Genomic DNA, 13,158 nt, shown 5'->3' with positions numbered 1-13,158 from the left:
TTCAACTTTTTCCTTTTTTCCTCCCTTAAAAAAAGGCTTTAATCATTGTTAACTTAGGTATACTTGTCCTCTTTTAGTCACATTTCATTTAAAGAGTGTGTCTCTGGGGAGTTAAAGATTCCTTCCCACCTTCATTGCCTTGGATGTATTGAATTATACCAAATTCTGCCACATTCTCTTTTATCCATTCCTGCAGAAGAGTGATAACTATTAATAAAACTATTTAGTGACGCATTTCGTTTTTCTCAGTGGGGTGCTAGTAGCATTTTTGGTCAGGACAGTCTTTGTTATGCAGAACTGCTTTGTGTATTGTAGGACATTTGGTATCCTTGGTCCTCATTTCATTAAGTACCATTTGTGCCACTTCCTTCCTCTCCCATCTCTGCCCCCAGACTTTGTGAATAACTAAAAGTGCCCGAGGGCATGATTCCTCTCTCAGTTGAGGATCAGTTACAAGTTTCCCTCTTTCAAAAGGGAAAGTTTAATGAATCTGATATGGCAGATAAGGTATATTTGTAGTAAAAACTTAGAAAATGTTATGCTTTCCTTTTGCCAGTGTGATGAGCTAGGGCATTGTGCCCTTAAGGTTTATTTTCAAGGCCATTATTTGAAAAGAAACAACAATGATTTTTACGTTTCACTTTTATATGTAATTCAGAAATAAAATATTACTACTTTTTTTATCCTTTGGCTTATAATTCTAAAAACATTCCATTTATTAGAGTGGATGGTTTATATAAATGCTTAAAGCTTATATTTAATAAACCCAAGTATATACTTTTTTAATACTTTGTGGCTAGTTACTTTAATTGTGAAATATTTTTGTCTACAATTGAATATATAGAGCACTTTCAAGCATGGACTTGGCACTGCTGTAAGTGGCTGAGCTGCTCCTTTGTGGGTTTAAAGCATGCCTGGAGTGGTACTTCATGCATGCCTCAGTGTACATGGTGAAGTGGTTGTGCATCCTCCTATACTCTAATGCGTACTGCATGTGTGAAGGTGGAGTGTGTCTGTATCAGGCCACGTCTAAGAAATCTATTTTTATAAAGAAAAACCTGTATTGAATAAACTTTTAAAATATTAAGTAAGCATCAGTAACCTTTTAGTGAGTAGCTTGAAAAGGAGCATAAATTTGAGTCTATAAAATAGTTTTAAAGTTGGACCTTAGATAATGATACTTTATCATAACATAATATATTGTTTGATAAATTGTTTCTTGTTAGGGTTTTTCTTTCCTTTGGTTTGAGGCTAATACATACTGAATCTAAAGTATTTTCTGACTGGAAAGGACTTTGTGTACATAAGCAAATTTATAGAATTGACTATTATGGAATTCACTGAATGTAGTTATTATAGAAATATGTTGTCTTGAAATCACATAAAGTTTTTCTTAGGTATTTGAACTCCTAATCTTAAATTTATTCATAGTAAAAGATTTTCTTTTAAATGATTCTTGGTTCGTGAATCATTTACACCTCATGAGCTCTCTTCTTCCTTGGTTCTTTAGCCAGTTCACAGATTTTTAAAAATTACCACATTCTCAAATTAGATAAAAGTTTTATTACTCATGTGGTTTTGAGGGTTTATGTAGAAGTAGTAATAATGTTTGCAGTTTTGTTTTGCTTTCGTGACACATATTCAGTTCACAAGTACTGTTTTTAGGTCTAAAAGAGTCCCCCCGTTTCTTCTTAAAAAATCTGAAAATCTAGTAACTGTTCGAATTTGATTATAATTTGAGCTTTTTATCCATTTTGAAAATGGTATGGGTAGTTCTGTCATCTTTTTTATTTTGGAATGCCATAAGTGATGAATTTTAGCTGTAAAATCTTTGTTATGTGCTTAATCCTTATAGGCTTCCTTTAGGTTAGTTTAGATACATTGTTATCATTGGGAAATAATATATACAGTAGGAACCAAATATTTCACCCATCAGTGCAACATGCTGCAGCTGGTCTAGTGCTTAATACTTGCTATTGTTTTTTCCTTATAGCAATTTGCTGTAGTTTACTTATGGATAGTTCACATATTGAGAATGAGATGATCTCTTTCTGCTGAGAGAAATTATTTCCAAGGCATGTGAAATTTATTGAAATAATCTTGAAGAATTGCCATATGATTTGCTCATATTATAAAAGTATTGCCATTTACTTGACAATAAACTTAGCATTTTCAAGGACAAAAAAGAATGTCTACTTTAATTGGCTAGTTTCTGAAAGGACATATTTAATCATTGCTTGGAACCCTGAAATTTTTACCAACTACATGATGTCCAGGTTTTAGTGCCTGTTTTATTTGAAGGTGTATCTTTTACTTTAAAATGAATGACCTTATTTGTTATATAAAATAGCAATTATGTCAGTAACTACATCTTAAGTTAAAGTCACATAGGGTATACCTGGTACCATGAGACAGTTTCAGCAGCTATCACAATGGCATAATAATTTGGATAGGATGTTACATGGGATGATGGGTATGTCTTTAAGCAGTTTCTGACATTATGAGTTCAGCATAGTCAGAGGACCCTTATCTCAGTGCATTTTGTGATTATTCAGCTTTTGTTACTCTAAGTTGACTAATACAAGCTGTATAAATTAGTAAGTATATGGAAATCAAGGAGTATTGATTGCCCTGGGCAAGTCAGGTGACCAAATTGACTAAAGTTTAAGGAATTCACTATATAACTAAACTAATAAAACTTAATCTCTTGTTAGGAAGTAAATAAAGAATTTGAGAGAAAAATGGAGACAAGCATACTGTCCAAATAAAAGTGTTTCTTCCCTCACAGCTTCGAAGTTTTTTTGTGAATGGAATTAAGTATTGATTTTATTTTGTAAATTGGTTTTATAGTACACTGTAGCTGTGTCTTGGGTTCCCAGGTGGCACTAATGTTAAAGAATCTGCCTGCCAATACAGGAGATGCAAGAGACGTGGGTTCAGTCCCTGGGTTGTGAAGATCCCTTGAAGCAGGAAATGGCAACCCACTTCAGTATTCTTGCCTGAAAAATCCCATGGACGGGATGCAGGCGGGCTGCAGTCGATGGAGTCCCAGAGAGTTGGATGCCACTGAGCGCGCACACACACATTCATAGCTGTGGCTCCACCTGCCAAGTGGAGAATCCGCCTGCCAAGCAGGAAACGTGGGTTGATCTTTGAGTCAAGAAGATTCCCTGGAGTAGGAAATGGCAACCCACTCCAGTATTCTTTTTTTTTTTTCCCCCACTCCAGTATTCTTGCTTGGAAAATCTCTTGGACGGAAGGAACCTGGTGGGTTACAGTCTGTGAGGTCACAAAAGAGTCAGACATGATGTAGTGACTAAATAACAACAATCCAGTAAATAGAGTTCATAATCCAAAATCTGAGGTTTAGGTAATATAACCCGATGCGCCTCAAAATATTCTAAGGGTTAGGGCTGAAAAAATTAAATGCTGAGAATTTAATTAGCTTAGTGTTGAATTAGAAGGAACTTGGGAACAGGATATGAAGCTATTATATCCCCTTATCTCCTGTTTCAAATTGTTCTTTCAGGTATTTTTTATTACAGGAGTACTATAAAGCCTGTATTTTAGGTAATCCTATTCCTTGCATACTCTCTATTATGTAGTGAAAAATTCATCCAGTCATTTTTGTATTCACAGAGAGACAAAGTTAATAGTTTTAGTGATTTTCAGTTGTCATTTTTCATAATATAGTTATTACTTCATTTAAAAGTGAAAGATACACTTTCAAATAAAATAGGCACTAAAAACTAGAACCAAAGCTAAACAAGCTGAACTACAGGAAAGTATTTACATAAAAAAACCAGTTACCTTTAAAAATATTTAGCTATGATCATTTTGTCTTTGTGGTGATCATTGGTCTGCTCTTGTATTGTGCCATCATTGCATATCAGTTTAAGATTATAGGTTTACTAATAGCTTTATCTCATTTACTAATTTCACGTTGTAATTATCCTGGCTGTTTGTCTGTAGGCGTATAAGTAATAGTTTTCCACATATTCCTTCAACACTGTGTTGAACCACTGATCTCTTTTAAAACTGATAACAGCATTCTTGCTTTGGGAAAATATATACTATATATGTATATGTTTCTGAAATGTGTAAAACATTAAACTTACGAAAAAAAGATTGGCTACAGAATTAGCTCTCTAAATCTTTGTTTTTCAGATTCATTAGATTATCAGTGAGAAAAGACAGTCTCATGTGTTCATGCTCATGCAGTGGGCTATCTGTCTCATGTTCATTATGATATTTTAAAATAGATGTATGGTTTGGTGTTTGAATTAAAGACATTACTTGAAGACTTTGGAAATCATGGTGTTTGTTTGCATGGTCTTAGAAAGTTTCTTACGAAGTAATCAACCATAAAACCACAGTGATAACCAGAGCATATAACTCGTGCAAATTTGGACTTTTTCTTTCGTATGGTCTCTGTTTTCCTCCAGTCTGCATTGGATTGGTGGCCTAAGATTGATGCTGTATATTGCCACTCAGTTGAACTTCGAAATATGTTTGGTGAAACACTTCATAAAGCAGTCCAGGGTTGTGGAGCACACCCAGCAATACGGATGGCACCGGTAAGATTAATCATGAAATTTGAATTCTACCTTCTTGAGACTGCATTTTTTCAGTGTCTTTATTCCATTCTTGCTGTTTTGATTATTTTAGAGAATCAAATAAGACTTTTCCATAAGAATTGTTGCAATGCTAATTGCAATGATGTGTGTTTTCCATTATTTCAGTGAGTTAACCTTATTTTTCTTAGAGATATTTTCTAACAAAATGCTGGTAAAATCTTAGTGAATGTCACCTTTTCTCTTTTTTTGTTTCTTTTTCCTTTAATTTTTCCTTATGAATCAAAATACTTTGATTAGCTCTTTATCTTTTGGGGATGAGTAGGGGAAACTGACTCCTGGGCTAGAGTGAATGTTCCTGCTAACTCACGGTTTTGCCCATTGGATGCTACATATTGCACACAGGAATTTAGAAATCAAATTCAAAGTTTATATTTAAAAATATCTCATATTTCATTAAACAAAAGGACAAAACCCTTCAGTGCTCTTGGGCGTTATAACAAAACACTTTTCTCACACATAAACATTGGGAATAATTGCTGCGTATTATAGATAATGCATCTGCTTGTTTACATGGACATTTTTTATTAAGAGTCAATAGATGCTGGATAATCTCCCATCTGTGTATTTGCATATGCTGCTGCTGCTAAGTTGCTTCAGTCGTGTCCGACTCTGTGCGACCCCATAGACGGCAGCCCACCAGGCTCCCCCGTCCCTGGGATTCTCCAGGCAAGAACACTATGTGCATATAAAAGCATACATGTCAAAAGCCTGTATTTTGTTTCCTTTTAAAAGAAAAGGGGAGATGTTTTACAAGAATAGATAAAAAGGTAGTATTGGTTCCAGAATATAATGTTGGATTTTTTGTTGAATAGCATCCATAATTATAGTATTCTACAATAGTATCTCTGTAATTGAAACACATTTTCCATGATTGAATTTTTCTCAAAGAAAGCTTTCTTTGTTCTATCAGTGTTCTTCTGGCAAAATACATGCATTCTGTAACTTGAGAGATGGAATGCCATTAAAGGAAAAAGAAAAAGTTAAACTATTAAATACAGAGATTGCCTGTCTAGCATATTCCATCAATTCTAAGAAGCACCTATTTAACATTTCTGAATTTGGGAGTAGATCTTATTTGTATGGTATCTTACAGTTGACAGTTTTCATTCCTTATGATACATAAAATAATGATGCATCTTACAGTTGGTAATGTCATTGTTTCTATGAAATGTTTACATATATATGTATATGAGATATTTTATTACATGAGTTACTCATTGTATCTGTGAGAGCTATAGAATAAATATTTTATCCCTGTTTTAACATTTGGAAAATTGTTTTTAACATAGGAGTCAACCAACCTTATTTTAAAGATTTTAGTATTTTAGCAGATTTTCACTTAAACTTTTTGCAAGATTATATAAGAATGTATATAAGATTATATAAGAATAATGTAAGAGGAAGGCTGAGCACTGAAGAATTGATGCTTTCGAGTTGTGGTGCTGGAAGAGACTTGAGAATCCCTTGGTCAGCAAGGAGATCAAATCAATCAGTCCTAAAGGAAATCAACCCTGAATATTCATTGGAAGAACTGTTGCTAAAGCTGAAGCTCCAATACTTTGGCTACCTGATATGAAGAGCCGACTCACTGAAAAAGACCCTGATGCTGGGAAAGATGGAAGGCAGAAGGAGAAAGGGGTGCCAGAGGATGGCATGCTAGATAGCATCACTGACTCAGTGGGCATGAATTTGAGCAACCTCAGAGATAGTGGAGGACCAGGGAGCCTGCCGTGCTGTAGTCCATGGGGTTGCAAAGAGTCAGATACAACTTAGAGCTTGAATAATGGTAACAAAAATAAGAACAATATAGGTGTTGCAGAAATACTTTTCATTTGCTTTTTAAGCTTGATTGTGTTAATCTTATACTCTCTATTGAATGTTTCTACTAATAACACACATTTGGTGCTATATAATATGTCCCTTTATTTTTCAAAGTTTTTAAAAAAATAGATTTATTTGAAAATGTTGAATAGCTATTATCATGATTCTGATGTCTGATTCTTAGAAGGTGAATGTCATGTTTTTGTTTTTAGAGTCTTACATTTAAAGAAAAAGTAACAAGCCTTAAATTTAAAGAAAAACCTACAGACCTGGAGACAAGAAGCTATAAGTATCTTCTCTTGTCGATGGTGAAACTAATTCATGCAGATCCGAAGCTCTTGCTTTGTGTGAGTAGTTTTTATATAATGCCTTGAAGTTATTATACTAACTTAATTTGGTTTAACTGAAATGCCAAAACCTTGAAGATGATTGTTAGCTCAAGAACACTTACTGAACCTTCCTGATCGTACGTGAAACCTGACATTCCTAAGAAAGTGAACTTATAGAGATTACTAATATAATTAGATCAGCTCTTACTCTTTTGCCTTATTTTTTCCTGTCATTGAACTAACATTTTGGTGAGATCTTCTGTCCATTCCCTGCTACCAGATTATGTATTATTCAGATATAATCCTAGGATGGGGTTTGGATATACTGAAGCAGCTATAAGTCAAGTGCTTCCTATATCTGTTTTTTTTTTCTTTTAAGTCTCCAATCTCTGTTGCCTAAAAATTGGGCTCTTCTATCCTTATTTCTTCCTGTCATCAGCCTTTTATTATCACTGACTTTTCCTGCCTATACTGTATTGGGAGGAAGAAGAGATAAAAATGAGTAGGTTAGCACTCAAGTATCAGGTCACAGCCTGAGATGGTATTAAATTCCTGAGAGCATTACTGTAATACACAAGATGATTTGGAACTAACAAATGAAAATGAGTGGTAGTTATATGAAATGCTGAAAAGCATGGCCTCTGGAGAAGCTATGTAATTTGGGTGACTTAACCTCTCTATGCTTTAGTTTTCTTTTTTTTTCTTGACCACACCACGGGTCATGCAGCATCTTAGTTCCCTGACCAGGGGTTGAACCAGTTCCCTAACCAGGGATTGAACCCACGCCCCTTGCTTTGGAAGTGTGGAGTCTTAACCACTGGACCACCAAGGAAATCCATGTGCTTTAGTTTTCTTGTTTGAAATATTGTGATAATGATAATAATTCGTATTGTTCAGCAGACTGAGATATTACATGTCATGCTCTTAGGAACAATGCAGAATGAATGTATAATGAGTACTACATAAATGTTAGGATGTTATTACTATTATTAAAATACAGTTACCATTAATATTATTAATGCCCCAAACATAGCAGAAATGTATTTTGAAGCTCATAGCATAACATATTTAACCTCTGTGGAATTTTCCAGTCCTGGGAAAACAGTATCTAAAACAATTTCCTGTTGCTTTGAGGAACAGGCTTAAGTGCTAAGTATACTTTTAATTTTGATGGTATATTTTTCAAATTACTATACTGTAGAAGTCTATAAACTGATGTCCATAGTTTCAAGAGTTCTTTGAAACCCCTGAATTTAAAAAATACTTTTTTCTGAGAGAGGGAGGAGAAACAATTCCCAAAAGGATTAGTGATCCCCAGAATGGCCTATGTTGTTTTGAAGTCTTTGAAAAGCCCATCCAAATTTGGAAGTCTGATAGAAGAAATTGTTAGAACTTTGGTATGGAAAAAGTCTTAAAATCTATCCTTAAGACTATAAAAGGAGTGAAATACCTTTTCCCCTCATTTCTTTGTTATGTAGCACACATTACTTGAGGTGTTATTTCATCATGCATGTCATATATTAGCATCACTCTGCATGGCGTAACTCAGGATCAAAGGACGCATCAAAGTCACCAGTGCCTTCTGTGTTAAATATTTTAACACAGGAGCAAGAATTCAAGCAAAACATACTATTTTCCAAGTTTGAAATTAGCAGGCAGAAACAGATCAAAGTTGAAATTATTTTCTTTGCTGCCATCTAGTGGTTAAACAACTTTTCTCAGAGTAATGAAAGGTAAGTTAAAATAGTGAAAGATTCATTGTAAATATTTGATTATTTTATATTTTTACCTGTAAAAAACCTAAATCTTTGTAAGTAGGATAAATATAGGAATAACTATTAAATGATCTCAATCATGATATTTTAAAGTAATGTGTTTTTATTGTCTTCTGTCTCTACTATCTCTATCTTAAATCATACTGCTATGGATTTTTCAAGCTTCCTAGTTCAGCTTACATCATTTCCTGCTTTCTTTTAATCATTTCTCTCCACTAAAGTTACAGTGAAAAAAGCAAATATTATGCTTTCTGCCCAGCTTAAAATCTTTTGATTGAAATAGCTTTGAGGATGGAGACTAAACTCCTGATAGACCTATAAGGCCAGGCAACTTCTGACTCCCACCAGTCAGCTCTGCAGCATCTAGAGTTACATTTGTCTTCTTTACCCTAGTTATGATGGCCTGTCTTCCACTCCCTCTTACTACATTCCTTCCTGCCTGTCTATGCACTTGCAGTCTCTCTGCCTACAATATGCTTCCCTCTCCTCTTTACATAGTAATTCCTACTAATTCTGAGCTGTTATCACAGCCCTAAGGAAGCATTCCTAATTATACCACATTTTCCTGTTACAGGTGCTCATACCAGCATGTAGCTTCATAGTTCTTTTTCATTTGCAGTTTAAACTTGTTGATCAGATTATTTTTGATGCTATCCTTTATACCTTTTGTTTTTAATTGAAATTATATATATATATATATATATATATATATATATATAAAGTTCAAAATGGCCTATTTTCTGATACATAAATACACACACACGTGCATGGAGGTAAGGGTGTTAGCAAAATAAAATACGGGCACTAGTTGTATTGGCTTCACTTAAATGAACCATATATGCTTGAGATGGAAATAGATTCTTCCAAGTTACAAGGAAGCATTTTAGTCTCTTTAAGTAGGTAGACATTCACATTTATATATACCATTTTGCTTTGTATACAATGTCTTTCTACTGTGAAAAAGCCTGAAGTATGGGTATCTGGAGGTGTGGATTAACATTAACACTAATATTGCTAGTGTTATGTGAATGTGGTTAGGTCCTTGTATTGGACAAAAGGGCAACACGGGATAACTGTCATTCTCATCAAGCATGCATGTACTTTGCCTTTCCTCGCAGTAATTTTGAGATCCAAAACTGTAAGTTCCAAATCAGAGATATATTAGTCAATGTAGTGTTGTTGAAAAAAATTTATTTCTCCTATTATTGATATAATTTCTTATGAAAAGCTAGTACCTAGTTTTTGTTTTAATTAGAATTTTCTCTGGATATTATTTACATTAATGAAGAAGTATAGATGTAGATTAAGAGAATTCTTAACAAGAGCAGTTTTTAAAGTTAGTTTATTTCAATTGGAGGGTAATTACTTTACAGTATTGTGGTGGTTTTTGCTATACATTGACATGAATCAGCTACAGGTACACATGTGTCCCCTCATCATCAACCCCCTTCCCATCTCCCTCACAGCAGCCTTTTAACTTTAAAAAACCTTATAGTGTTTATTTTTGAGGTAAAATTCATGTATGATGAAATTTGCCTTTTTAAAGTGACAATTCTCTGGGTTTTGGTATGTATACAAGGTTGTGTAGCCATCACCGCTATCTAGGTCTAGAACATTTTATCACCTCAAAAATAAACCTAAAACCCATTAGCAGTCAGTCTCCATTCCCTCCACCCGTTGGCCCCTGTCCTGTGATTTAGTTTTTAATTGAAATTTGCTTTTTTCTTTGCAGAATCCAAGAAAACAGGGGCCTGAAACCCAAGGCAGTACTGCAGAATTAATTACAGGGCTTGTCCAACTGGTCCCTCAGTCACACATGCCAGAGATTGCTCAGGAAGCAATGGAGGTAAGGGGAAAATGAATTCTAGGCTCTTGAATGTAATATTGTAACTATGTAGATTCTCATTTTTTTAAGTCTATTCCTTAAAAATTTTTTCCTTAAGAATTTTTTATCCAGCTTTTAATGGTTACTTTCCATTTAGAGTTGCTACACAATATTGCCTGTATTCCGCATGTTGTACAATACATCCTTGAGCCTACCTTACATCCAGCAGTTTGTCCCTTCCACTCCCCAATAGCTGTATTGAGCACCCCCAGAACTCCCTCCACTGGTAACCACTAGTTTGTTCTCTATATTTGTGAGTCTGCTTCTTTTTTTTTATATTCACTAGTTTGTGGATATTTCAGTTTCCACATGTAAGTGATATCACATGGTCTTTCTCTGACTTATTTCATATAGCATAATGTCCACCAAGTCCGTCTGTGTTGCTGCAAATGGCAAAATTTCTTTCTTTTTTTAATGACTGAGTAGTATTCTATTGTGTGTGTGTGTGTGTGTGTGTGTGTGTATGTATACACACATACCGCACATCTTTATACATTCTTGAATATAAAGACACATTCATATGTCCATTGGATAGACACTTAGGTTGTTTCGGTATCTTGGGAATTGTAAATAATACTGTTATAAACATTGGGGTGTATGTATCTTTTCTAATTAGTGTTTTTAGTTTTTATGGATATATACCCAGAAGTGGAATTGCTGGCTTATATGGTAGTTCTGTTTTTAGTTTTTCTAAAGAACCCCCACACTGTGCTCTCCAGTGGCTGTACCAATTTACATTCCTGCCAGCAATGTACAAGGATTCCCTTTGCTCCTTGCTCTTGCTGTCGTTTGTTACTTGTGTTCTTTTTGATGATAGCCATACTGACAGGTGTGAAGTAACACTCAAGTGGTTTTGATTTGCATTTCCTTGATGATCAGTGATGTTGAGCATCTTTTCATATGCCTGTTGTCTATTTGTATGTCTTCTTTGAAAACCTGTGTATTCAGTTCTTTTGCCCATTTTAAAAAATTGTGTTGTTGGGTTTTTTTTAAATGTTGAATTGTATGAGCTATTTATGTATGTTGAATATTATCAGTCATATTATCTCTTATCAGTCATAATTTGCAAATATTTTCTCCCATTCAGTAGGCTGTTTTTGCATTTTGTCAATGGTTCCCTTTGCTGTGCAAAAGCTTTAAGTTTAATTAGGTCCAATTTGTTTACTTTTGCTTCCCTTGCTTTAGGAGACAGATCTAAAAAAAATACTGCTACCGTTTATGTCAAAGAGTGTTCTGCTTATATTTCCTCTAGGAGTTTTATGGTTTCTGGTCTTGCATTTAAGTCTTTAATCCATTTTGAGTTTATTTTTATGTATTGTGTTAGAAAATGTTCTAATTTCCTTATTTTATATAAAGAAAATAGCTGTCCAGTTTTCTCAGCACCACTTATTGAAGAGGCTGTCTTTTCTTCATTGTGTATTCTTGTCCCCTTTGTCATAGTTTGACCGTAAGTGCATGGATTTATTTTTGGGTCCTCTATCCTGTTCCATTGGTCAGTGTATCTGGTTTTGTGCTAGTTCCATACTGTTCTGATGACTGTAGTTCTGTAGTACAGTCCAAGGTCAGGGGGCATGATTCCTCCAGATCTGTTCTTTCTCAAGTTTGTTTTGGCGTTTTTGGATCCTTTGTGTTTCCATACAAATTTTGAAATTATTTTTTTCTGATTCTCTGAAAAATACCATTGGTATTTTGATAGGGATTGCATTAAATCTGTAGAGTGCTTTGGGCAGTATAGTCATTCCAACAGTATTGATTCTTACAACCCAAGATCATAGTGTATCTATCAATCTGCGTGTTATCTTCAGTTTCTTTGACCAGTGTCTTTTAGTCTTTTGGAGTATAGGTCTTTTGCCTCCTTAGGTAGGTTTATTCCAAGGTATATAGCTTTTTTTTTTTGATGCAGTGGTAAATGGGATTGTTTCATGAATTTCTCCTTCTAGTATTTCATAATTAGTATAAAGAAATGTGGCAGATTTCTGTATATTAATTTTGCACCCTGTAACTTTACTGAATTTATTGATGAGTTCTAATAGTTTTTTAGTAGTTGTCTGTAGGATTTTCTGTGTGTATCATGTCATCTGTGAACAGTGACAGTTTTAATCTTCCTTTCCAATTTGGCTTTCTTTAATTTCTTTTTCTTCTCTGATTGCTGTGATTAGGACTTCCAAACTGTGCTGAATAAAACTGGCAAGAATGAGCATCCTTGTCTTTTTCCCTTGATTTTACAAGGAAATGCTTTCAGGTTTTCACCATTGAATATGATGTTAGCTGTGGGTCTGTTGTAAATGGCCTTTGTTGAGGTGTGTTCCCGCTATGCCCAGTTTCTAGAGAGTTGTTTTTGATCACAAATTGATGTTGAATTTTATCAAAAGCTTTTTCTGTGTTAATTGAGATGGTTGTAGGATTTTTATTTTTCAGTTTGTTAATGTGGTGTATCACATTGGCTGATTTGTAGATATTAAAACATTCTTACATCCCTGGGATAAATCCCACTTGATCATGGTGTGTGATCCTTTTAATGTATTTTGCTAATTTTTTGCTAATACTTAGTGGAGAATTTTTACATCTGTGTTCATCAGTGATATTGGCCTACAATTTTTTTGTGATATATTTGTCTCATTTTGGTATCAAGGTGATGGTAGCTTCATAAAATGAGGGAGGAAGCAGTCTTTCCTATGCAATAGTTTGGGAAGGATAGTTGTTAGCTCTTC

At 34.4% G+C, this 13,158-nt stretch overlaps 1 protein-coding gene across 31 annotated transcripts in view; it reads left to right on the top strand.

The window, feature by feature from the left end:
- The window catches only part of NF1 (neurofibromin 1), a 253,657-nt gene that overhangs the window by 87,526 nt on the left and 152,973 nt on the right, over window positions 1–13,158 (top strand). For all 31 annotated transcript variants that reach the window (XR_009595501.1, XR_009595495.1, XR_009595494.1 and 28 more), the window contains 3 exons: window positions 4,446–4,577; window positions 6,671–6,805; window positions 10,295–10,408. Coding sequence is in view for 14 of the 31 variants with exons in the window: in XM_060395256.1 (XP_060251239.1) it covers window positions 4,446–4,577; window positions 6,671–6,805; window positions 10,295–10,408 (381 nt within the window). In the remaining 17 variants the exon portion in view is untranslated. The remainder of the gene's footprint in view (window positions 1–4,445; window positions 4,578–6,670; window positions 6,806–10,294; window positions 10,409–13,158) is intronic.

This window comes from Ovis aries, chromosome 11 (assembly GCF_016772045.2).
Source record: "Ovis aries strain OAR_USU_Benz2616 breed Rambouillet chromosome 11, ARS-UI_Ramb_v3.0, whole genome shotgun sequence".
NCBI classification, from domain to species: Eukaryota; Metazoa; Chordata; class Mammalia; order Artiodactyla; family Bovidae; genus Ovis; species Ovis aries.
This window is presented reverse-complemented; position numbering and strand designations above follow the sequence as displayed.